The sequence below is a fragment of the Acinonyx jubatus genome, chromosome E3 (assembly GCF_027475565.1).
Source record: "Acinonyx jubatus isolate Ajub_Pintada_27869175 chromosome E3, VMU_Ajub_asm_v1.0, whole genome shotgun sequence".
In the NCBI taxonomy this organism is placed as follows: Eukaryota; Metazoa; Chordata; class Mammalia; order Carnivora; family Felidae; genus Acinonyx; species Acinonyx jubatus.
This window is the reverse complement of record NC_069398.1, coordinates 19,240,599-19,265,468: the sequence shown is the minus strand read 5'-3', so window position 1 is coordinate 19,265,468 and position 24,870 is coordinate 19,240,599. Positions and strand designations below refer to the sequence as shown.

At 52.5% G+C, this 24,870-nt stretch overlaps 1 protein-coding gene across 5 annotated transcripts; it reads right to left on the bottom strand.

Moving 5' to 3' along the window:
* Positions 1-250: 250 nt before the first annotated feature.
* On the bottom strand, positions 251-23,256 carry SETD1A (SET domain containing 1A, histone lysine methyltransferase). Of its 5 annotated transcripts, none has more exons than XM_027051640.2 (19): positions 23,117-23,256; positions 22,162-22,326; positions 21,853-21,948; positions 19,821-20,091; positions 18,555-18,676; positions 18,101-18,330; positions 16,960-17,818; positions 16,017-16,802; positions 15,142-15,318; positions 14,925-15,012; positions 14,025-14,182; positions 13,788-13,875; positions 11,421-11,762; positions 3,934-4,986; positions 3,347-3,519; positions 3,147-3,257; positions 2,843-2,962; positions 1,167-1,304; positions 251-1,085 (listed from the first exon to the last, which is right to left on the bottom strand). In XM_027051640.2, the coding sequence occupies exons 2-19, from the start codon at positions 22,309-22,311 to the stop codon at positions 912-914; spliced, it is 5,136 nt and encodes a 1,711-aa protein (XP_026907441.1). In that variant the 5' UTR covers positions 22,312-22,326; positions 23,117-23,256; the 3' UTR covers positions 251-911. The 5 variants fall into 5 exon arrangements, with proteins under 5 accessions (XP_026907441.1, XP_026907440.1, XP_026907443.1 ...); XM_027051639.2 differs by having other exon boundaries at positions 23,078-23,217; XM_027051642.2 differs by having other exon boundaries at positions 11,421-11,708; positions 23,078-23,217.
* Positions 23,257-24,870: the final 1,614 nt, after the last annotated feature.

Genomic DNA, 24,870 nt, shown 5'->3' with positions numbered 1-24,870 from the left:
AGCAGTAACTGTGGTTCTGGGAAGGGAAGAGAGGCCTGACCTTGGCCCAGCTCTGGCTGACCTTGGTGGGGGATTTCTGGATGACTATTCCAGCCTATTAGGTGACCCAGAACAATGGTGGTTGAGTCTGTAGGTCTACCCACCCCACACTTCAGGCCATCCACTTCCCCCTCTCTTCACTTGCCCCATCCTTTGTCCTCAACCCCCATCCCCCCACCCTGCTCTTTCCCAAAGATATTCATTCACCAAGCACTTTTGTACAATAAAGTTTAATCACAATTATAAAAATGTGGCGTTGGGTTTGCGCTATTAACATATGTACAATCCAGCCCAACAGGAAGGGCCCGCCCCCCCCACCATCCTGGCCTGGCAGAGCAGGAGCTTCCAGACACCAGGGTGGGAGGGTGACCCACAGGGTCTGGCAGGAACAGAAGATGAGGCAGGGTTCCAGGCACGGAGTCCCTAGGACTGGGGGCACAGAGCCCCCCCCCCAGGGGGAGAACATGGCCACTGCCCCTAGAGACCCCCTAAACTGGGGAGGGGTGCACGCAGGGCACAAAGGGGAAGTCCCCATTAACACAAAGCAAGGGGGCTATGCAGCACCCCAAGAACAGGATCTGTACAGGCCGGCACCCCAGGTTTCCACAGGAAACAGCTGCTGGCAGCTACAAAACATTTACAGCTTCTTCTCCGCAAAGAAAAAAAAGTTAGGGGGTGGGTGGGCAGGGGCGACAGGGGAGGCAGAAGTTGCCTCAAGGGACTGAGGCTCCCTTGCTGGGCTCAGGGCCTCCCAACCCCGTATCTGGAGATGGGGGCATGTGGGCCCTGCTGAGCCCACTAAGGCTGGGGGGCTGGGAGCTCAGGGCACCAAGGGGAATAAATAGGGGCGTGGGCACCAGTCCTGCCCCACCTCAGTTGAGGGAGCCACGGCAGCTCTCGGTGCCACACAGACATGGGATCTTGTTGTCCTCCAGCGGGAACTTGTAGTCATAGGTGATCTCCTCATCCACACCAATGGGCTGCTTGGAGTAAATCACAATCTTCTTCTGGGACTCGATGGTGATCACCTTGGCATAGCAGTTGGGCTACAGGAGGGGAGGGCAGTGTGAGCCGTGGCCGCCCTCCACCCCCATGCCCATCCCACCCTGGCCTGGCCCCCCGCGCACCGTGCAGCAGTGGTTGATGAACCTCGCCAGGTTGCCGCACTTGGTGGCATCGATGATGGTGTCATGGTCCACCCGGAACAGGTAGCTGCTGCCGATGCCTTCCTGCACGTAGCGCTTCTCCCGCATGTCGGCCACCATCTGGTAGGATGGGGTGCCGCCACAGTCAGGGTGCTGTCCCTCAGCTCCCTGCCAGACCAGGCCTGACCCCACCAGCCCCCGTGAAGGGGATCGGGACAGTCACCCACCTACCACCCTGGGGGCCACATCAACCTGTCCTGGACCTATGTAGCTCTTCTCTGGCTGTCAACCTAAGGCGATGATACTCTCACTGCTTCCAGGAGCCCTCCCTCATAGGGCCTCTCCAACCCCGACACCTTTGGCTGCCACTGTGGTGGTCACTGGGCAGAAGCAGTGGCCACTGGCTCCTCCTGGAGCCTCTGCCTGGCCCCTAGTGAAGCCCCCAGTGTATGGTGGGGCTGGGCCACTTCCCGAGATGACAGTGGCCATTTCATGGACTGACTCCTGTTCATCTCTTCTCCCAGGACCCTCTCTCTCCAAAACAAGCACCCATTGGCTGCCACCTGTCGCCATTAGTGCCCACATTCTGTGCAAGGAGGAGTAACTACTTCCCAGGAAATGCACAATAAGGTCCCCTGTATTCTCTTCTTGGGTGATCTCACTCTCTTCCAGGGCTTCAACTGCCAGAAAAGTGGTAGGGACTCCTCCCAAACTTCCATCTCTAGCCAAAATCCACCTCCGTGGAGCTGCTGGGCGTCATCCTCTAGATGTCCGGGGCCCTGCAACTCCACATGTGCCAATTGGAACTCATCTCAACCACAGAGCCGCTCCTCCTCCTCACTCCCCACCTCACTGGCAGGCGACCTACCCTAGCTGCTCAGAGCAGCACTGAGAGGTGGCCTCACCTCGCCCTTGCCCTGACTCTCCAGAGCTAACTTGTCGTCCGGTCCCGCCAGCTACCTTGGACCCACAGGCTCCTCTGTTACCCCAGCTGCCACTACTTGAGGCCACCAGGGCCTACTGGGATCTCCGCAACAGCGCCCCACTGGTCTTCGTCTCTAGCTGTCCCCTTTGTCCCACAGCAGCCAGTGCCTGGTGCTTCACGGCAGCTTCCCTCTCCTTACCCCTGGCCCCAGCTCACCAACATGGCTCCCAAGCTCTGTGGAGACTGGCTCCGCCTGCCTCTCTAGGGTTATGTCACGGTGACCTCCTTGCCCTCCTTAGACTACCCTGCCTTTTCATGTGCTGCTGGGCAACTGGGAGCATCCTTCCCCTCATCTGAGTCTGGTATTTTCTCATCATCCTTCAGCTCCTGCCTTAAACATCACCGTGCGCCCATCGCTGCTGCCTCCCTGAGCCCCTTTCTGATTAACCGAAGGCCATCCTTTCCTGCAGTTGTTTGTGCAGCGCCTGTCTTCCTCCACTAAACTGTGCGAGGTGCTTAAAGGGAGAGAGAATACTGGTCTTGTTTCTTGCTGGATCATCACCATCTAGTTTACTAGTATCCGTTACTAACTGCTGAAGGAAGGAAAAACAGAAAGAGGCAGGCTTCACCGACTATGTCCTGGAGCTGGGAGGTTATATGGGGCTTTATGCAGAGAATGGATGGCATTCATGCCAGCATCCCCTCTGACTGGGGGCTGGGTTCGGGGCCTCACCTGGCGGATGTTCTGACCCACGTATTCGATGACCATCTCGTCAGCTGCGATGGGTTCCATGGCAAACAGTCCCCACTCATGGATCCGGCTCCGGCCGAATCGGAGCTTCTTCTTCCGGAACTAGAGGGCAGAAGGCAGACCGTGCTGCTGGGTGCCTCCCTCAACCTAACTCCTTGCTTTTCCTGCAGACCTCTAGGGCAGGAGGGTTCTTTGGCCACTCACCTCCCTCCATGCCCACCCCTAGGGGACTTTATGATGCTGCCCTCCCACCAAGCCTCTCTTCCCCTAAGTCCCTGCTCTTCACCTTGAGCTGGTTTAGCTTTAGCAGATCACTGTCCATGATGGCAGAGGTGCCAATGGCACTCAGCAGCCGCCGCTGCTCAGACCGGCGCTCCGAAAGCACACGGTTAGTCCCCTGGGAGAAATAGGACAGAGGTGAGGTAAACGACAGGAGAAACCATGGGAAGAGATCCCAGTGGGCCAGATACGAGGGCAGAGCCTTACCTGAGTGTCCGCTCCTTCTAGCTGCCGGGCAGAAACAGGACACACATCCAGGTACCTGTCTTTTTCCTTCTTGCTGATGGGGTAATAGCCTTCACTTCGGGCTGAGCCTGTCTGGTGCTCACGGGGCCCATCCTGGGGCCGCCGCTTGCGTTTTGGAGTGCTCAGGTTGGTGAGTGCAGGATGTTAAGGAAGAAAATGGGTTCCTGACTGGCCAGACCCCTGGGGCCCCTCCCCTGTCTCCCCAGTCCCAGCCCAAGGAAAGGGTGACTGAACTTAGCTGGAGGTCCTCAGCATATTTAGTGAGGATAGAAAAAGAGAGAGAAGGAAGTCTCAGATCCCACATTTTCTGCCAGAAAAACTTGGGGAGCCAGAGAAGGGGCAGGAGACAGAGAAAAGGCTGGCCCGGAAGCTAGAGGAGAAATACCCAAGCTGAATGCGGCAGACAGAACAGGATAGGGAGAGAGATAAAGGTGCTAGCTGCAATCTGAGGGGGACGTTACCCAGCCGTGCAACCCCAGGGAAGCCTGCCCCCACCCCTGGGGCCTGCCTTCCTGTCCAGAGCAGGCCGGCCTTAGGGCCCAGGATATTGGTGTGATGGACCCAGTGGGTGTCGTTAAGCCAGTCAGCCCCGCTTGTCTGCTGCAGTAGCCGCTCGTATGTGAGCCGCAGGTAGCCCATGTCCTCCAAGTCCAGGCCTGAGTTCCAAATGTCATACAGGATGGTCATCTGCTCAAACTCACTGCGGGGCTCGAAGGAGGGGGGTGGAGGGGGTGGGGGGGGCGGGGGAGGCCGCCTGCGCCGAGCATGGGAGCGGAGGCTGCGACGCCGAACGGCACCCTCCCCGTCACTGCTGCTGCTGCTGCTGCTCTCGGATGACTCTGACTCCTCTTCCTCCTCCTCCTCCTCCTCGCCTTCCTCTTGCTGCTGCTGCTGCTGCTGCTGCTGCTGCTTTGGCTCCTCTGCCTCAGCCACCACCACCTCAGGGGCCTCTAGGACCTCATCTGCTGGGGAGCTGAAGAGGGCTGCAGGGGCAGGAACTGGCTCCACAGGCCGAGGGGCCGGTGTGGAGGGCTGTGGCTTGACGGCCAAGGCGTAGTTGTGCTCCAGGAGGATGTGACTGAGGAGGGGGCCCGGGCGGTCCGCCTCATCTGATGTCTCTGTGGCCTCCGAGTCATCACCAGGAGGCAGGGCGGCTGGCCCACGACGGGCTGGGGTCAGGGCCAGGTCGGCTAGCACTGCCAGGTCCACTTCTGTCCCTGGCTCAGCTTCTTCCTCCTCAGTAGAGCGGCCTCGGCCTCCAGCCCTGCTCCGACCTCCTCGGGACACCTCCTCGGGCCAACTCTTGACCAGGGACGCATGGTCCAGGGGCAGGTTTCGAATGGTCCGCTCCACGGCCCGGGGAACTTTGCGGGAGACGGGTCCAGGAGACTTGATCTGTGGTGGGGCAGCTGGGGGAGGCTCTGGTGCCGGCACCTCCTCCACAGCAGAGAAGGAGACGGTTTTCCGGCGTTTCTTGGGTGGGGGCAGGAGAGGGATAGGAGAGGAGGGGCGCTCGTCAGGGCGGTGGGCGGGGGCTGGGGGACCTGCTGGCGGCTCAGGGGGAGGCTGGGGCACACTGGGAGGTGGTTCCTCGGTGGAACCTGGGGAAGGAAGAACACAGGGAAAAGGAGAGGGTCAGCAACTTGGGCCAACGTCATCAGACAAGAGGTTCCTCGTGGGCAGGGCACCGGCCGCCTCGCTGAGGAGGCCATGTCCAGGCTGCCTTTTGACAGGCTGCACGCTCGCCCCCACTGCCAGCAGACACTTGGGCTCACTCAGCAAACACACTGCTGCCTCCCGGCTGCAATGTCCTCAGCACTGTGGGCTCCCGCGGCGGGAGGAGATTCGACAAACAGCCACTGAGCACCAACTCTGGCAGGCGTGGGAAAAACACATCAAGCAGACACTTTCAAAACCCTCACAGAGCTTATAATCCAATGGGGACAATGACGGGAAACAAAGGCACAGCCCAAACTGTGAAGAGTCGGGATAGGAGCTCCAGGGAAACAAATACTTAGACTGTAGCCTGTTTACCAAGACTGGTGGTGACTGACTGAACTACGTCCAAGGACTAGGCACACAGGCCAAAACGAGTTCTGCCAGGCAGTGTATAATGAGGATGCAATTAACCAGTCTCTGAATTAAAGTATCCGTTATTTCAACTACAAACAATGTTCTTTCTCTGTTTAGTGAGGTGAGAAAGATACAATGTAAAAAGCCGAATCTTTGTATTAAAACACTGCATAAAATTTGTTTCCTCCCCACCACATGCCAAACAGTACTAGAGATTTGCCAAAGTGCACAGGGGTCAAGACTCCCCTAAAGAAGGTGAGAGTGAAGCTGAGATCCTAAGGATGGGGGGGTGGCCTGGGGAGGGGACACATGGTCTTGGGCAGGCGGTGTTCTCTCCCCAGTCCCCCAGAGACACAGCTTTCCTCTGTTGGGCGTCCCAACAGAGGGTCTGAATACAGCTCAAGCCAGACACATTTCCCTGAGGCAGACCCTGTCTTGCAGACTGACCCTCTCTCTTCCTAGGTTTCACCCACCAGAACAGGCATGGCCTTTCAGACCCCTGGCCCTTCATTTACGTGGCTCCCTTTGTTTGGAATGCCTCTCTCCTCTTGCACGTTGGGAAAGCTCACATGCAACTTTCAGCCCCAGCTCAACGCCATCTTTGTGAAGGCTTCCCCAGCTTCTTCAGACACTGGTAGTGACTTCCTCTCAGAACCAGAAGGCCAGTGCTTCCTAAGTGCCAGTCTTTTTAGTCTGGCAGATTATTAGCTAATATTTTGTGTCAAGTACCAATATAAGACTTTAACATATATTGACTACTCATTTCATTCCTGACAACTAGCCCGTGAAATGGGTACTATTAATAAAACCCAGTTTACAGATAAGGAAACTGAGGCAGAGAGAGGTTAATAACTGGCCCAAGGTCACACAGCTCACCCCAGACAGCCTGGGTTGAATTCTGTGCTCTTATCCACCTCCCCATGCTGCTCTGGACATCCTGTAGTGGGGCTCTGTGGTTTCACGTCTTGCTCTAACACTCCCAGAACTAAAGGGCAGCCAGCTCCAGGCCTGACCCAAGCAGGCAGTGATCAACATGTGTCTACTGCCTTAACAGACGTTCCCCAACCAGGCACCCCCAGCAACGTCCTCAGCCTGCTATCTCTTGAGACTCTGGACAGCATCTGGTGTCTCAGCCAGCAGTGAGCCACAGGGTGGTCCTGGGTGTTCGTCCCAGGTCCTCCAGTCTTCTCGCCTCTTCTCCTCTCTGCTGTTTTGGGGCAGCCCTGCCTCTGACCCATCATTCCAACCTAGCTCACTGTGCCCTCTGGAAGTCTGGCTCTTGAGGGAAAAAATTCCCCTCCTGGCTCAGCTTCTTCACATAGATTTTTCTTTTGCTTCCTATCCTGAAAGAAACCTGGCCATACCTTTCATTTAGGGAGACAACTTTTGGGGTACCTTTCTGGTCTACAACTCCCAGAAGCCAATGTTTCTGCTACATGACCTGCCCCACTCCCTGCGCCCATCCATCAGTAACTGATGACTACCTGACCCAAGGCAGCCCAACCAGAAACTTCCCTGAGAATAAGGATCTCAGATAGGAATGGGTTTCTCTGCAGCGTGGACATCTGCTGGAATAAAGAAGCAGGGGAAGCCCATTTGCAGGAGAAAGGAATGAACCACACCAGAAGATAGAATAAAGGCAAATCGGGGTGCCTCAGTGTCTCAGTTAAGTATCTGACTTCAGCTCGGGTGATGATTTCACGGTTCATGGGTTCGAGCCCCGCGTCGGGCTCTGTGCTGACAGCTCAGAGCCTGGAGCCTGCTTCAGATTCTGTGTCTCCTTCTCTCTCTCTGTTCCTCCCACACTTGTCCTCTCTCTCTCAAAAATAAACAAACATTTTTTAAAAAAAGAAGAAAAAGAGGAGGAGGAGGCGGAGGCGGCAGAGGGGGAGGGGGAGAGGCAAATCCTAAAGGGTGTCCAGGTCCCATCTTTGGGTTCCACTAAACAAGCCCTCTCTTGCCATCAGGCCACATATCCTCTATCAAGGTGCATCCTGGGAACTCAAATATCCCTATCATTCGGTAAAAGCCAAGAGACCTGCCTTAACTTTCCTCTCCTCTCCCATTTCTGCCATCTACCTAAGGGGCTTTTTTTTTTCTTTTTTTGAGAGCGTGAGAGCAGGGGAGGTGCAGGGAGAGTGAGAGAATCCTAAGCAGGCTCCACACTGCCAGCACAGAGCCTGACACGGGGCTCGAGCCCACAAACCATGAGATCATGACCTGAACTAAAATCAAGACTCAGATGCCTAACTGACTCAGCCTCCCAGGCACCCTACCTAAGAGACTCTGATATCTCACCCATTCACCCCATTCTCCCCTCTCCAGTGCCTGCCTTCATTCATCCTCAGCCAGCCTCCACCAGTCCCATACCTGACCTTGTTATCCCTGGAATGGTGCCACCTCAGACCCCTACACTCTGACGCCCTGCCCTCTGATCACATTTCCCCAGGTCTCTTCAGTTCACCACATGGCACCACACCTATTCAATTCCCCACCTTCTAGCTCCCTCTAGCCTGTCCTCCTAAATGAGCTGCCTTCCTTCTTGTGCCTGCCTGCAGGGCCCTCACTCTGTCTTCTCCTTTCACGGCACTTTCCACATCCTTCAGCTGCCACAGCCACCCTGTATGGAGACCTCCAACCCTGACTCTGCCCAACCACTTGTGCTCCCTCCTCTTTCACCCCTGAGCCCCAGTCTCAGCGGGGCATCTGAACCAAGCCCGGGTCCCTTTTCAACCTTACTCCCTTCTCTACTTCCTTCCCCAAGGCTCCTCCTCCAGCCATTCCATGGAGCTCAGAAAATGCCCTCTAGGTCTGATGCACAGAAGGCCCTCAGGCATGAAATCCCACATCTCCCTGCCTCCCCAATTAAGGATGTGCATCAGACCTAGAGTCCACCCCTCTACCCCCAGATACTGCTCTCTCTCTCCTGGCCTATCTATCTGCCTCCTCCTCTCTGCCCTATATCTACATGCTTCAATCTCACTTATTTTAGAAAACTAAGCCTCCATCAATCCTGTATTCTCTTGCTGTCTCTCCAATCCCAGCTGGGTGACTTTGAGCATCTCACTAAGCTTCAGATTCCTCATCTGTAAAGTGGGAGTAACAGGGATGGAATGAGGACTAAATAAGAAGACAAATCTGTAATGTCCTAGGCCTATAGCCTGGCACACAGGAAGCACTCAAGAAATGTTAGTATTACTCATTACAGCCGATCAACTCTCTCTCTTTTCACAAGAGTAGTCTACCCTTCCAAAAGGCTGGTTATCTCTGTCACCTGCCTTTACTCCTGAACACCCCATAACTTGGCTCCAGTCTGATCTGCTCTATTGAAATTGATAAGGTCACTAGTGACCCCCTAACTGCCAAATCCAGCAGAAGCTTTTCCTATCTTACAACCTTTCTTTCAGCCTGTTGGTACACACCACTCCTTCCCTTTGAAAACTGAGCGTCCTAGTTTCCTTCCTATCTTGCTGATAGCTCCTATTTGGCCTCCTCTGGCTCCCCTTTGCCCACCTGTCTCTTACACAATGGTAAGGCACGAGCCCTTCTCTTGTTCTAGGGTTTATCACATCATTCTAGGGTATACAACGAGCATGTTCACACCCACACTTGCCCTGTTCCCAAGTATTTACATTTCCAGCCCACTGGTTCTTTACACAGCTTCAGATCTACTTTTTTTTTAATTCTTTTTTTTCTGATTTTTTAGTTTTGAGAGAGAAAGAAAGACAGAGCATGAGCAGGGAAGGGGCAGAGAGAGAGGGAGACACAGAATCCGAAGCAGGCTCCAGGCTCTGAGCTGTCGGCACAGAGCCCAGCATGGGGCTCAAATCCACAAAACCATGAGATCATGACCTGAGCTGAAGTCGGACGCTCAACTGACTGAGCCACCTAGGTGCCCCAGATCTACTGATCCAACTGCCTGTTGGATGTTTCTTACCTGGAGGTCCCAGAGGCATGTCAAAGTCAACCCTAAAGCATAACATCAGCTTTCTTCCTAATTCTGGTTCTCCTCCTTGACTTCCCCTGCCCAAAAAGTAGTTCGACCAAGTGGTTCTATCTCCTAAATTTCTCAAATCCTTATCCCCACTTCTACTCCTTACACCTCACTCATAACCACCTTTGCTTTGGTTCACGCCCTTCACTTACCCGCATCCCTTCAAACTCTTACACGGGTCACCCTACCTCCTTCCTCACCTCTCCGAATCCTTCCCTTTCCTGCCTGAATGATCTTTCTGGCAAAATGCAAAACTGACCACATCCCACCCTACTGAGATTGATGCCCTCTGACCACCACCAGCTCTTCTGCTACCGACAGACTCAGGAGAGGCTGGGAGAGGTGTTTTAGGATTAATGAGAGCTTTGACTCGTGAGGTCTGCACCAGAACAGAGTGCACCAGTGCTGGGAGGTCTTCATGTGGTCACTGTCCATCTCAGACCAGATTCTCAGTAATATCTGAGAGATGTCTGGAAGGCCACATGCATTTACAAAGCCTATCTTGAAAACTGACTTACAAATTCCATGCTAAGAACACCCTACTCCAAGTTACCACCATTGGTTCCCTTACTTACTAACTGCAATAGCCTCTTATTCTTCCTCCACAAACTCTGGCCCCTCTCCAAATTTTCTAGGCACTGCTTCTTTTCAGAACACAAATATGATCATGTCATTGCTCTGATGGCATTCCACTGCCCTCAAGATAAAGACCAAATTCCTCGTATGATCTACCCATTTTGTACGACCCAGCCCTTGCTCACCTCTCCAGAAGTCACCCGAGCTTCTCCTCACTCTCCACCATCCAGAAGGTTTCTTTTATGTCTTCCAATATGCTGTTTGCTCTGCCCTCAGGGCCTTTGCACATGCTAGTCATTAATGCCGGCTGCCTGCTTTACCTTGATTTCAGCTCAATGATGCTTCAGCACAGAAGACAGCAAAGATGTCTCCACAGATGTAGTCAGGTTCTCAGAGTCCTCTATTGTGGTGTTTATCAGTTTGTAACCACAGATTTTCTTAGGTATTTATTACTCAACTAAACTGTCTCTCCCTACAGACCATAAGCTTCAGGATAGTGAGAACAGGACTTATTGTGCCTACCACTGTATCCCTTGCACTTACTGTAAAGTACAGATGACTCTTCAACAACATGGGTTTGAACTGTACGGGGCCACTTACACACACACTTCTTTTGATAAATACAGTAAGGTATCATAAATGTATTTTCTCTTCCTTAAGATTTCGATGACGTTTTTTTCTCTACCTTGCTTATTTCTTGTAAAAATACAGCACGTAGTACATATAATATGCAAAATATGTGATAACCTACTACTTACACTATCAGTAAGACTTCCAGTTAATTGTATGCTACTAACAGCTAAGTTTGAAGGGAGTTAAAAGTTATGGATAGATTTTCGACTGTGCAGGGGGGTTGGTGCCCTTAACCCCTGCATTGTTCAAGGGTCAACTGTACTCAGTAAATAAATACCTACTGCCTGAATGAACAGTTCACTCAGAAGGACAAATTATGTGTATGTGCTATAAAATAACTGAATGTACAAATCCACAAAAGAAAGCAAAGATAAAATTAAGTTCCAAGCCAATGCTGTTACTAGTTGCTTTCCACCTATTTGTCCATTTAATCACCTGCAAGTATCCACTACACATTTAAGACACAGACTCAAGAAAAATAGGAGGAATTTGTTAAATTGGGATTTTCCTTAATTAACTTGGAGACCATTCTGTTGTCCTTGTTAGCCAAACACCCTGCCCTGGCTCTGTAAACCGCTCATGACAGCAGTTTGAATGTGGCCATAAATGTCTCCAAGGAAGGACTGACAGGAGATGGTGACTTTCGTTTTCAAAGTCACATACTTGTACATAATTAAAAACTGCTAACCCTGTCACTGTTCTCACAAAGACAGACAGACACATAAACAGAGACCAAATGAACAGCTCAGCATCACCTACCTACAGGTCTTGCCGGAGACTTCTCCTGTTCAGGGACAGGTGTGACTGGGGAGCCTGCAACCCGCTCTGGCTCAGGCTCTTCCACAGGCGCTGGCAGGGGCGCAGGGACATCTCTGGGAGGAGGGGACGTTGAGGGTATGGTTGCTGGCTGCTCCTCTTCCTCTTCTTCTTCAGAGGAGGACTCAGATGATGAGGAGGATGAGGAGGATGAGGAGGAGGAAGATGAGGACGATGACGAGCTGGATGAGCTGCTGCTCTCGGAGTCTGACGTGCTATCATTTTCACCATCTGAGTCGGCATACAGAGAACATTTGGAGGACGAATCGCTTTCCCCGTCCTCGCCTGGAAATCCAGAAGGGGCAATCAGGCGAGGTGGGAACACCCCTCCCTTGGTCAAGCCATGGGTTCATTCACTGACTCCCTATCATGGACAGGTTAGGCATTGTGCTAGGTGCTGGGAAGTCCACCCCTCAAGGAGTTGAATAAACACACTATTTGTTCACGGTGAGATAAACCTCAACATGAAAGGCTAGGGGACCATGGCAAAGGGAAGTCCTGGATTCTACCTGGAAGATCCGGTCAGGGAAGGGATCCCTGGGAGGGAGATGCTGAAGTCAAGAAGGACAAGTAGAAATACATTAAGCAGGGGCACCCGGGTGGCTCAGTCGGTTAAGTGTCCGACTTCAGCTCAGGTCATGATCTTACAGTTCATGAGTTTGAGCCCTGTGTTGGGTCTCTGTGCTGACAACTCAGAGCCTGGAGCCTGCTTTAGATTCTGTGTCTCCCTCTCTCTCTCTGCCCCTCCCCCACTCGCATTCAGTCTCTCTTTGAAAAATAAATAAACATTAAAAAAAAAAAGTACACTAAGCAGACACGAGGGCTGAACAGGGATGTCAAAGGTGAGGGAAGGTGAGACACCTGGAGACCAGTAAGCGGTCTGCTTTAAGCTTTTCCCAAAGTGGGTCTTATAAATGCTGCCTAGACGACAGACTCATAAAAAGAACTGTAGGATAAAAGAAGCTTTAAAAATATATGTTTTATGCCTCTGGGAAAGGGCAATACACTGGAAGAATTCTGTAAGAAGTTAAGAAATTTGAAGTGTCTGAGGAACACAAATGGATAAATTAGAATAGACAGTGCTGGTGGCCAAGGACGGGTCTGGAGAATGGCAAGATAGAGCTGAACAGATAAATGGGAGCTAGGTTATAAATGGTCTAACGTATCAAGAGGAGGAGTCATCTTATAGAAAATAGGGCGCTAGGAATCGACTTTATGGAGGAAGTCACAGGGTCAGGTGTTCGCTGAAGAAAAGAAAATGCCATTGGCAGACTGGAAAATGGATTGGAATGGAGGAAGAAGGATGGAAACAAAGACGAGGTAATCAATCAAAACCGATGAAGACTCTAACTGAGAAAAGACAGAACAGCAGGAACAATGAAGGCAACAAATCCAAGAAACACTGAGGTGGTGAAACTGACAGAAAGCAGTGACAAAATGGATATACAACAGTCTGCCCCCTTAGAGGAGGTGACCCTGCCCTCTTCTTTCCTGAAAAGATAGGCTCTCAGATCATCATTCTCCCATCTGGCCTCTGCTGAAATGGCACCTCTCAGAGGCACTCCTTCTCCAAGAGATCTAGAACAGCCCATCTTTCCCCAGCTCCCCCACCCGTTACTCTCTACCCCAGTAACCTAGTTTCTCTTCTGCAACTAATGTATCTCTGAGGTGCTATTATCTGTTCACTCGTCAAGTCTCCTCCTCCCCTCCAACTGATCACAAGTTGCATGAAAGATGTGTCCCCAATACCCAGAACAGCGCCTGGTACACAGTAGAGGCTCAACAGCGATTTCTGAACAAATGAATGAGAAGAAAGACTAACCGTATATCCAAGACTCAACGGATGTGGAGGGAGGAGGTGTTCAACTGAAGAGCAGAGCAGTATCTGGTGATGGCAGCTAAGGGGAGAGGGGAGGAAGGGGAAGCATGGTTCGGTGGCTGGACCTTAAAGGAAGAGCAGTGCTCAAAGGCAGAAAGGCATGGTCTGGTAGTTATCAAGGGCTGGCAGGAGAACATGGACCACTTATCTTGAGGGGTTGGGCAAATTAAGTACATTCTGCTAGGCTGTCTTCAGAAAGGAGCAAAGTTTCACTATAGGAGGTAAACAGAAGGGAGTGTTCTGGGTATTGGACTTACTGTTTACAATGGGCCAAGCGTTCCAAAGGATAGGACTAAAGGACAGCTGCTTTTGGGAAAGGCAAAGGTGGCCAATAAATCTAGCATGAAATTTCTGTGGACTCAGGGAAGCGATAGGCAGCTGAATTCCTTCTTCCCTGAGCCAGAATTCTACTGTGTTCTGTCTGTACCTACCATCTGATGCCTCTGTCTCCTTCTTTGTAGTATCCATGGCTTCCTCACGTTCTTCATCATCTTCATCTTCCTCATCATCCTCCTCATCCTTAAAGAAAAGGACAAACAGGGACTAACAGGAGAAGAACAACTGTCCTCCCGGAGGCACAGCTACCTGGGCTCCAGCCCAGAGAGAAGGTGGCTGTGGTGACAGGAACTCAGCAAGTAGGCTTTTGGCAAGAACCGGGCACCCCTCACCTTCTCTGAGGAGGACTCCTGGGATGCTTCCTCCCCCTCACTGTCCAGAGCAAAGGATTTGCGGTGCTTGCCCTGGGTCTTGCTTCGCTCTTCATCTCGTTTTGGGGGCTTGGTTCCCGGACGTCCCGGCTCTCCAGCCTCCTTCTCTCGCTCAGGGTCTAGGTGCATGTGAGTGGCTGTTAGAGCAATTTACCATCAGCAGTTAACAGTCCCCGTTCCCCTGGCCCAAAGGAGCTTTTGCACACACCACTGCTGATCTTCCTGACAGTCCAACATTTTACAGACCTCATTTTACAGACAAGAAGCTGAAGCTCAACAGAGAAAAACCCAAAACCCCAGAGCTACCTATAACATTTTATAGAGTTTAAACATACTGCACCCGTTTTACCTTTCATCCTTTTCTGGGTTGGGTGGAAGAGGGAGAGGACTTGTTATGCCTGACCAAGAAAACAGTACTAAGATAAATGGGTCTCCAGGGTAGCAAATCGGACTCAATAAAGAAGTTTCCTAGCCACGTAAGCTATCAACCAATACCTCAGACTTAGGGAAACTGGGAGGGAGGTTGCAGAAGAGCTTTAGATGGGGAACTTGGGCCAATGACCTGTTAAACCCTGAAATCCTACGACTCTAAATGTTGAAAGTATTTCCATTTTACAGGGGAAAACTGAAATACAGAAAACTTCAATCAGCACGCCAGAGTAAGAACCACAACTAGAACCCAGGAATGACCCCATCTTAAGCTTCTCACACATCTCAGAACTGCTTTCATTTAACCTTGCACCAAAACCTCTACTTGGCTACTTGCCCTCTGACATCTTCACCCTTTACCTCTGCTTATTACTTTCCTATCAGAAGCTAGCACCCTTTCCCTTTTCTCCTTCCATCTGACTTCCCACTCACCATCTTCATCCTCCTCAGCTGGAGTGGAGGGCCGGGGCCTCTTTTCCTCACTGGCCTCTGAAATTTCCGAAGGCTCTTTTCGCTTTACCTGGGGCGCCGAAAGAGACAGAGCCTGTTTAGAACTCAAACTCTCATGGTTCCCGACCACCCCTACCACAAGGAAGGGAACTCCCACCCTGCTGTCTCCTCCCTACTAGGCAAGACCAGTTCTGGGTACCTTGAAAGAAGGCAGCCGCAGGGCCCCTCGCAGCCCTGACCCAAAAGCGAAGGCCTCGATGCCCGTGGTACCCCCACTCTTGGCCCAGTCTACGAGGGACAGCAGGCCTGGCTCTTTGAGTTTTGTCTTCTCTTTATCCTCCTCCTTGGCTTGCTGTTTGGCTGCGTTCTGGAATGGCTGCAGGCAGTAGGGGGACTGAGCCCCAGAACCCAGGCGTTCCCTCCTGCCTCCTGCCTGAGAACTACTCCCAGGTCCCAGGAATACAGAAATGCATCTACTCACTCCTCTATTTGACACAGATCTACGCCACACCACCCTTGCACCAGCCCCCATACAGACATTTCTTCAAAGTCTGCTCATTGAGTCCATCCCCCTTTATTATTCCTAGTCTACAGATGGACACATTGAAGACTGAAGCCCAGAGAGACTTAAGGGCCTCGTCTGCCAGAAGCATGCAAACAGTAGAGCTAGAACAAAGCTCCTCTGACTCTAAAGCTTATGTTTGTTTTGTTTTTCTGCAAGCAAGCGAGCGAGAGAGAGAAAGAATATCTTAAGCAGGCTCCACGCCCAGTGTAGAGCCCAATGCGGGGCTCCATCTCACAACCCTGAGCTCATGACCTGAGCCAAAATCAAGAGTTGGACACTTAACTGACTGAACCACCCAGAGGCCCCTCAAACTTATGCTTTCCTACTGTTCCATTTGCCCCAGTTCTCCTGCTCAACCACTGTGCCCCATCAAGTGGTTACACAGTCTCTCTCCACTTGCCTTGATCGTCTCTATTTTTTACTTTGAGCTGTGTAGCCTGGAAAAGCCAGAAGTCTACTTCCTCCAATGGAGCCCCAGGTTTTCCCTAGTCCCAAGCACTGGCCCTCACCTTGGCCTTCTCTTCCTTGCTCTCCCACCACTGGTCAAAGGCTCCAAAGGCCACATTCTCCACCATCTTGCGGTTGAGGTCTCGCTGCATGATGCTCTTCATCTCTTGGACTAGGGTGGCCAGCACACGCCCCACGGTGCCTGCTGACGGTAGGGCCTTGCCCTCTGCCAGCTCTGCTTCCTCCCTGGGAGGTAGCCGGGCCTCTTCTCCAGAGACCGAGGAGGAGGGCAGGGGCTCAGCTGCCACGGGCAAAGGCAGGTGGTATGCCTCCCGGGAGTATGCCCCTCGGCCTTCTTGCCCTTGTGTGTACAGAGCGTAGGGTAAGCCGTAGGCTGCCTCTTGGGGGGGTGGGAATGGGAGGAAGGCCTCCCCAAAAGCCCCACCAGGGGGGCCAGCTGAGGCAGCAGTCAATCCCTTGCCCTGCCGCAGCTGATGGAGCCGAGTTAACATCTGGGTCTGCATCTGGAAGGACATGGGCATCCCTCCCCACTGAGCCCCAAGTCGATCCATGAGCTCTAGGGAATTCACAAAGTCATAAATGTGGGGAGGTGGCGGAGGAGGTGGGGGGTACTCAGGGGGTGGTGGCCCATCAGGGCGTGGTGGGAGGAGGTAGGCAGGCTGGTGGGGAGGATAACCAAGGGGTAGGGAAGCCAGGTAGGGAGGAGGAGGAGGGGGTGGTGGAGGAGGGGGTGGAGGCTGCTGGGGAGGTGTTGGGGCCGGAGGGGGTGAACCGCCCCTGTCATCATCAGAGATCTCCATATCCTCTCCCGAAGAGCACGGAGAAGCCTGTAGGAGTGCAGAGGAGGATCACATGAAACTTCTGCCTTTTCCATGGGCTTTTCCTCAAATCCCTGTTCTCTTATCTAATTCCCTCCCCCACCCCACCAGACCCAACCCTGCCTCCCAGATCCCAGTCATCTCTGCTGGCTAACCCCAACCTCACCTGGTTCTGTCCGTTGGCCTTGGGAGACTCCCGGGTAACCCCTGGTTCCCCACTCCCTGTAGGTGCCACATCCTCAAAATTAGCTGGGGCTGGAGGGGGCGTGCAGGGCCCATGACCTGACCCAGAAGGCACCTCACTCCCTATGTCTCTAGACCCAGGGCCTGTGGTACTGTTCTCTTCCTCTTCCTCTGTGTCAGAGGCCAGGAACGAAAACTTGGAGCGCTGCTCCTTCAGCAACATCTCAATGCGGGAATCCAAGCTGCTATGCTGAGCGAAGGGCACACTCTCATTGGTGGTCTCTGGGGCTGGGGAGCCGGAGCGGGCAGGTGAGGCTGGGCGGGGGGAGGTCCGAGCTTCTTCTCTCTCAGGGCTGGGCCCTCCCCCACCCCCGCCTCCACCAGGTTCTGGAGGCTCCGGGGGTGGAGCTTCTGAGGCAGGAGGCCGGTAGTCCTGGTCAGCAGGCCGGCTGGGCTCAGGGGGCAAGTAGGAGGTGTAGGAAGGTGGGAAGCGCTCAGCTGCATTTTCAGCAAAAGATGCCCCAGGGGGCTCCTCCCGAGTTGCGCGGCGGGGAGGGTAGGAAGCATGGCGTTGGTAGCGATTCCAGCTTTCATAATACGCTGGGTAGTTTGAGTCAGTACCACGAAAATGAGAGGATGAGGACGAAGAGGAGGATGAAGAGGACGAGGACAACGAAGAAGAGGAGGAAGATGAGCAGGAGGACGAGGCAGTGGCTGCAGTAGTGGCGGAGGCAGCTGTAGAGGTGGTCGTGGGGGCTGAAGATGCAGAGAAATGGCGGCGGGAAAAAGAATCTTGGTAGCTGTTCTCTGACCGCCGAGGCTTGAAGGAGGTTGAAGTGGTGCTGGAGAAAGAGTGCAGGAGTTAGCTAGGTTCAGTTCTGTAGGACCAAACCCTAGTGTCCTGGTTCTCAGTACCCAGGCGCCCTTGACACTGCCCCCAAAGGAAGATCTGTTGGGTTTCTAGCTAGACAGGGGGTTCCCTGTGGACAGGGATTCCGTTGGCTGAATCCATAAGAGAAACCAGGACAAATTACTCCCGACTCCCTTTTAGGGAGACTCCAGGTTTCTTCTTTCTAGTGTCAACTCCCAGAATCTGGGGGTCCCAGAGGGTGTTTACTCTGCACCTGCTGGAGTAGGCAGAGTCCTGAGAGTAGGGGGTGCTGCCCCGAGATGTGTAAGGGGTTCCTTGGGAGGACTGAGGGGTGAATTGGCCAAAGGAAGATGGGGTGTCTTGTCGGCTGCTGGAGAAGCTTGTGTCCTGGGAGCAGGGGGTGCCATTGCCAGGAGTGCCCACCCCAGCAGAGCCTGCCGGGTAAGCAGCCGTGTCAGAGGAGGAGCGGCGGCGGGATTCAGTCTAGAGGACAAAAGTAGAGCACGGAGAAAAGAAGACATCAAGTACCATACAACAACTTGCCCTTCCCCAAAACAAGAACCTCAGTTCCCTGTCTTTTGAAAGCATCTCTGCATCTTTTCTTGGCTCCTGCCATCCTTAATGGAAGTCCAGAACCTCCCAAATACTGTTCCTGGCACCCAAGCACTGTGCCCACGTGGCTAGGGCTGTGGCAACAAGCTTCTTACCGTCTCAGTGGCTGCACCAGAGCCCTGGAACTTCTCGCTCAGCGCCTTGCCCCCAGTGGGCACCGTCTGAGGGGTGTAGGAGCCATTGACTATCAGTTCATAGTATTTCATTCGTTGTTGTCCTGGAGGGAGGAAAATGGGAGCCATCAAGAGTCAGATGGAAGAAACAACTCCTTCCTTCTTTGGCTTTCCCATTTCTTTCTCAGGCCTCAAGTTTCCTATAATTTCTTGGAGTCCTGAGTTCAGGGATTTCAGATCTTCTACCTTGTCTCTACCTTTGGGACCTCCTACCTCATCTCTACCTAATGATACAACAACATACTGAATGGCACTTTACAATCTATAATCAAACATCTTCACTCATAAATTAGTAATCTAAGTTGGATAATCATCAGGAGAGAAAGGCATCAGTACCCCTATTTTATAGGCTCAAAGAAAATTGACCTGCACAAAGTCACAAAGTTGGTCAGTGGCAGACTGGAATTCAAACCCAGGTCGTCTGATGCTAGATCCCACCATGCTCTTCATCCTACAAACTAAAGGTTGCAAAATGGCAGCCTGAGGGCTAAATCCAGGCCACAGTTGTGTTTTATTTGCCCTACACAATCACTTAAAAATTTGGCGGGGGGGGGGGGGGGGGGGGGAGGGATTTTCAGCACTTAAAAACAATGAGATTTCACACAAAAACCTAGATTCCTGGCTTACTATAAAAACATTATTTGGCAACAGTAGTTTTCATTCCCAAGTGCAAACTGGCTAATACCAACTAATAGCCGTCTCCTTCAGATGACTGTGTACTCTACAGTCCCCGACTCCTCCCTACTGTTTCTCAACACAGAAACCCAGACTGCTTCACTTATCTGTACAGGTCCCTATTCTCGATCCAAAATTTCAAAACCCCCCAAAACTTAAAACCAAACATTTTTTTGAATTTGGTCTCAAAACTTGATCTGAACTGAGGCTATTTACTAGGTTTTATTGATGCTACCTAGTATAACCCTTCATATGTTTTCTTACAAACATGTTACATGCTAGACTGTAAGATGCTACCCAACCTTGCCAAGGACCCCCCCCCCCCCCGACACACACACGAAACACATAAAAACCACAATCCCTCTGTAAAATTCTGATTTCACAAACACATCTGGCTCCAAGAATTGCAGATGAGGAATCATGAACCTGATCATTCACCTGGCCCCAACAGGCATTTGCATATAAAGTCTCTGCTGGAACCCAACCTTAGGCAGTAGGCAAGAGAGCCCTCACCTTTGATGTCGAGCTGGGCGTGGATGATGTTGCCCATGACGGAGGTAAGGTGGAGGTTTTTGACTGTTTCCTTGGCTCCCCGAGTGCTAGTGAAGAGCACGCGGGCCAGGCCCAGGTGCTTGCGAGTACGGGGGTGAAGAAGGATCTCTACCTCTTCCACCTCACCATACTTTCGGCACATATCCTTTAAGAAGGTCTCCCGCACATTGTCATTCAGCCTCGCGAAAGTCACTTCCTTCAGAGGGATCTGTCCGATATAGAACTCATCCAGCTGTGGAGAAGACAGGAGTCTTGAGTCTGGGGTCTCAATACTGACTACTGTTCCTTTGCCTTTTGGGAACTTGGTTCAGAGAGAGACAACTGGGAAACACGGGCAAAGGAATGGGGAAGAGGGGCTCCAACAGGTGATAGATACGTCAGTCTGACCTCTCTCTGCTCTGAGTTCTTCTCATCACAGAATAATACAAGAAATCAGGAAAAGAAACGTACAAATGAGAAATAAGTATACGTCAAAGAAATTAATTGTAGAAAATAATTTAGCAATTCAGCTTTTACCATGGACTGGGCAACAGAAATACAAAGATGAAAAAAAAAAAAGATGCTTGTTCAGGAAAGCAGACAAGACATATATACGTAGTCACTGTTGTGACACAAATGTTCGCAAAAGTGTAGACAGGGTGTTTAGGAACCCAGAGAAGAAAAGTGTTGTTCCGAGTGGAGGCAAGGAAGAATTCACAAAGATGGTGTCACTCCTATTTGACTTTTTGGGTAACAAGAGTTCAAGAGGTGACAAGCACTTAAAACATGAAACTATAAAGTAACTTGGCATTTTCAAGAAACTGCAAAACGTATAGTAGAGTAGAACACAGATATACAGCATCAAGGCAGGAGATGAGGCTTAGTCAAATCTATAATCATATGTGCCAATGCACAAAAACATGGACAACAAAAATAATGTAAAAGCCAAATAAAAAATACAAATGGTAGGAGCCATCTGTGGTGGAGCATGAAATGGGAAAAGAGAATGGAGGCAAGAAACCCCATAAAATGAATACAGAAATTGTGTTAGAAAATCAGCAATGGAAACAAAAGAATTAAAATAAAAAGGAAATGTGTTTAGAAAAGAATCAGCAAGACTTGGTGATAGATTATGTAATAAAAAAGAGGACAATCATAGGATGACTCCCAGGTTCCTAGTTTGTGCAGCTAAGTACATGGTATTACCATTCATCAGTAAAAGGGAAATGGAAAGGAAAGCAGGATCAAGGAGTAAAGAGAACTTCTTTTCAACCTCTTGAGTTTGAGATGTCTGTGGGGCCTCCAGGTGGAGCTGTCCCTCTACCAGGCATAAAAGGCTGGAGTTCAAGAGACTGATCTTGGCTGGAAACAGAAATTTAGAAATCACCATGTCTCAGTAACAATCCAAATCGTGTATGTGAAAGAGACTGTCCAGGGAGAATACACAAAGTGAAAAAAATGGAGTGGCAACCTTACAAATATTTATTTAATAAAGAAGAATAAAGGATTAGTGAAGAAAACCAAGACCCATCAGTTTTCAAGAGCCAGTCCAAGGCCTGATGAGTATCCTGCCTACACAGGGAAAGAGGAATACTTTGAGGAAACAAGATGGATCAAGGCACCAAACGAGGGGTGAAGAGCAGAGAACTCCAAGGACGGCCTTCCTGGCCTTGTCGCTACCCTTAATTGTTGAGAAACTGGCATATCACACCAGGGCACTGTCATGCTGTGACACGGACTACACAGTGATAGGTACAGCAAAGAAATGTGCCTTTACTTCATCCTTCAAGAAGTCAGCACTCCTGCTTGAGACACCTAACCTATAACTTTCTAGAAGATAAACACAACTCCTCTCCAGAACAACTCAGTCTCACAGCCTCCGAGCTTTTAAGACTTGGTTGTGATCCTTTCATAGGAAAACCACTTTTATCAGGTTATATTGAGACAAAAACTGCCAGGATGGATCCTCCACACCTCCCAAGGGCCACCACACCAGGGTCTAGCAGATACATACCTTAAACTTAGGGACTGGGAGGGAAAAGTCTCTGTTTTTGGACCTGACGTGGCATCGGGGGTCTTGGAGGTCTTCGACTGGTATGTATTTTGAGTCCTAGGAATGAAAGCAGGAACAGAAAGACAGCTCAAGGTGAAACTGTTGCGTTCTAGGACGCCCATTTGGAGACTCACATGCAAAAGAGCTGAGTTCTGGTTGCACACTTTTAAGAAAGGCAGTCTGTGGTATGGGAGTTCAGGATGCTGAACAGAGGTAACAGAGGAGAATGGGGCCTGGAGTTCCCTAGATGACAAGGCCTGGGGCACTCACGTTGACACTGAAGTGGACTCCATCATAGCGGTACACCTTTTGAGAAGGCCTGCGCAAGGCAGGGTCCAAGGCAGGATCCACGATGAGCTTGTAGTTCCGCCACTGGAAGCTCGGGGCTTTCTGCCCATCTCCCCCACCTTCCTGATCCATCTTTGCTCATTTACACTGTCAGGAAAGAGGAATAGGCAAGGGGGTTCAGGGCTTAGGCCTGACCCCCTTGCTGCCCCTCACCGACCAGCCCAGACTTCAGGTCCGCTCATCACCCCAGTTTCCACACCTCACCATGACCCGTAGCTCCCCCAGATTTTCCCCCAAGTACCCTCTCTCACAACACCCCATTCTCTCTCCACCTCCCAACTCTCCCCTCAGGCCCCCAGGCCCATCTCGCGCCCCCTTACCTTCCCGCTCTGCTTAGCGCGCGCCCCACTTGGCCTCAGAGCAAGACCCCTCCCCCGCCCCCTGGCAGGCCCCGCCCCCTCCCGCCTCCTCACCGGCCAGCGGCCCGGGCCAAGCCCGGCTCTCGCTCCCACACACCCGCTAGCGTCCCCGCGCCCCGATCCTCTGGCCAAGAGGTGGCACCTCTTCGGGGCGTTGGAAACACCGCGAGACCGAGCTCGAGACCCGGCTTCGGCCCCGAATCCGGGCGGGGGGGTGGTGGGGGGGGGAACGCGCGCCGCTGCCCTCTCCTCCCGCCCCGGCGCGTTCTGCCCCCCCATCTCCGCGCACGCGCGGCGAGGCCTCACTCACCCGCTCGTGGCGAGCGGCTCCCCCTCCCCCCACCCCGCGCGGCACCTCAGCGGCGCGAGGCGGCGGCGGCGGCGGCGGCGGCAGCGCGAGACCCGGCCCCGCAGCGGTGGCGGCGGCGGCGCCCCCCCACCACCACCTCCCCGGCGCGCGCACCAAACACCACCGCCACCTGCGCGAGGCCCAGCGGGCACAGCGTCTACATTCGCACTTTCGCCACGGGTGCCGCCGGGAGACCCACGGGGCCGAGGAAAGCGGCTTCGCCTCGGCCGGCGCCCTTTAAGGCTCCAGAGTTGCGGCCCAGGGAGCCTGGAGATTGGCCGCATTCCCCGGAGAGTGGGCTTCACCACGACTACCCAGCTGCTCTGGCCTGGGGTCCTTGACGAATCGGCGGCGACGAAAGCAGCGACTACTCCCTGAGGAAAAGGGGGCGGGGCGGAGGGGAGGAGGCCAGCCAGAGCTGGGGAGATTTGAGTGGCGCGTTGAACAGGCGCAGATTCGTCAGGCGGGCGGGGCGAATCGGTGGATGGGATGCGCGCTCCTTTGCTCTTCTTTCCTGCCCCTTCCTTGTGCGGCCAAAGGCCTGAAAGGCTGCAGATTCGCCACAGGTCCTTGTGGTCCTGGCCTCAGCTGTCGCCTCCCTTCACCCGCCTTGGTGGAGTCAAGAAAATAATGCCTGGTTAGCCAAGCCCCGTTGGCAGAGTTGGCCACTTTTCCCGGATCTTTCTTACTAGCAGAGCTTGGGGAATGCCCAATTTCGACCCCGGAGAAATGGCTACAGCCCAAAGCTGCTCTCGGAGGCCGATGAGAATTTCCAGCCTGGTATAGAGAGGCCCAAGTAATTCTGAAGAGCTGGCCTAGCGAATCTGCGGATACTCCTGTGGGCGGAGCCAACGCGCGGCGCGCAGAGGGCGTGGCCAGGTCGTGTAAAGCCCGGCGTCGCGGGGGCGCTTCCTGTAGGACCCACCGAAACCGTGCGGGCTGGGAGGGGCGCCTAGGAGATGGAAAAATACAACTAACAGCGGTGACTCAGGCCGTTTGCCTGGTGTCGCACACAATGCCGGGAACGTTTTCCTTTCGCTGTCCCCTTGGGCCCCAGCTGTTTCAGATGCCCATTTGACAGATTGGGAGACTGAGGCCTGCAGAAGATGCCGCATTTTACCTATAATCGAGCCGCCATTCGTAATTAAATTCGAGGCTGCCTCAAAGTTCTGTGAAAAGTCTTGGGGGGCATAAAGGTCTTAGAACAGGTCTCGTGAAAAATAAACTAGTACCTACTGGAGCTAGGCTGGGCTGGTCGATTCTCCAAGCACCATGCTCCCAGTGCCCTCAGCTTGGAGCCGGGGCGGGGGGCTATGCTTACGTGGTCCCACCGCTGGAGGGCAGCACCAGCCCAGGCGCTAACGTCGCCGAGGCTGGGTACCCTTTTATTTCGCTTGGACGCAGGGCATCCTGGTTTCTGGGTAACCGCACTCTCAGAAGGACCCCCTGCTTGAGCTGAGGATGCTCTAGGTTTCAGACATCTCTGCCTACATTCGTTCCTCCCTGTGTGACCTTGGGCAAGCCATTGACCTCTCAAAATTTAAGATTCTTCCTCTGAAAAATGGATGTTCATTCCTGTCTCACAGGAATGTTATAGCAGTCAGAACAGTAAAGGAGGGGTGCCTGGGTGGCTCAGTCAGTTAAGCTTCTGACTTCCGCTCGGGTCATATCTTGCGTTTCATGAGTTCGAGTCCTGCATAGGGCTCTCTGCTGTCAGCGTGGAGCCCCCTTTCGGTCCTCTGTCCCTCTCCCTCTCTGCCGCTTCCCTGCTCAAGCTATCTCTCAAAAATAAATAAACATTAAAAAAACAAAAAAACAGTGCGGGAAAGGACCCTGAGGCCTGGTTCATACAAATTCACAATTTTAAGTTACAGGAAAAGAGAAAAGAGGGACTGGACCAAGGTCTCATGCTAAGAATAGAGG

What these genes read in the sequence shown, in the direction of transcription:
- SETD1A (XM_027051640.2), bottom strand. Translation starts at nt 22,311, where the DNA reads ATGGATCAGGAAGGTGGGGGAGATGGGCAGAAAGCCCCGAGCTTCCAG. An exon ending in AGCTGAGGAGGATGAAGATG is followed by an intron (nt 14,183 to 14,924) that starts GTGAGTGGGAAG and finishes ACATGCACCTAG; the next exon opens with ACCCTGAGCGAGAGAAGGAG. An exon ending in CCACTGGGTCCATCACACCA is followed by an intron (nt 3,520 to 3,933) that starts ATATCCTGGGCC and finishes AACATCCTGCAC; the next exon opens with TCACCAACCTGAGCACTCCA.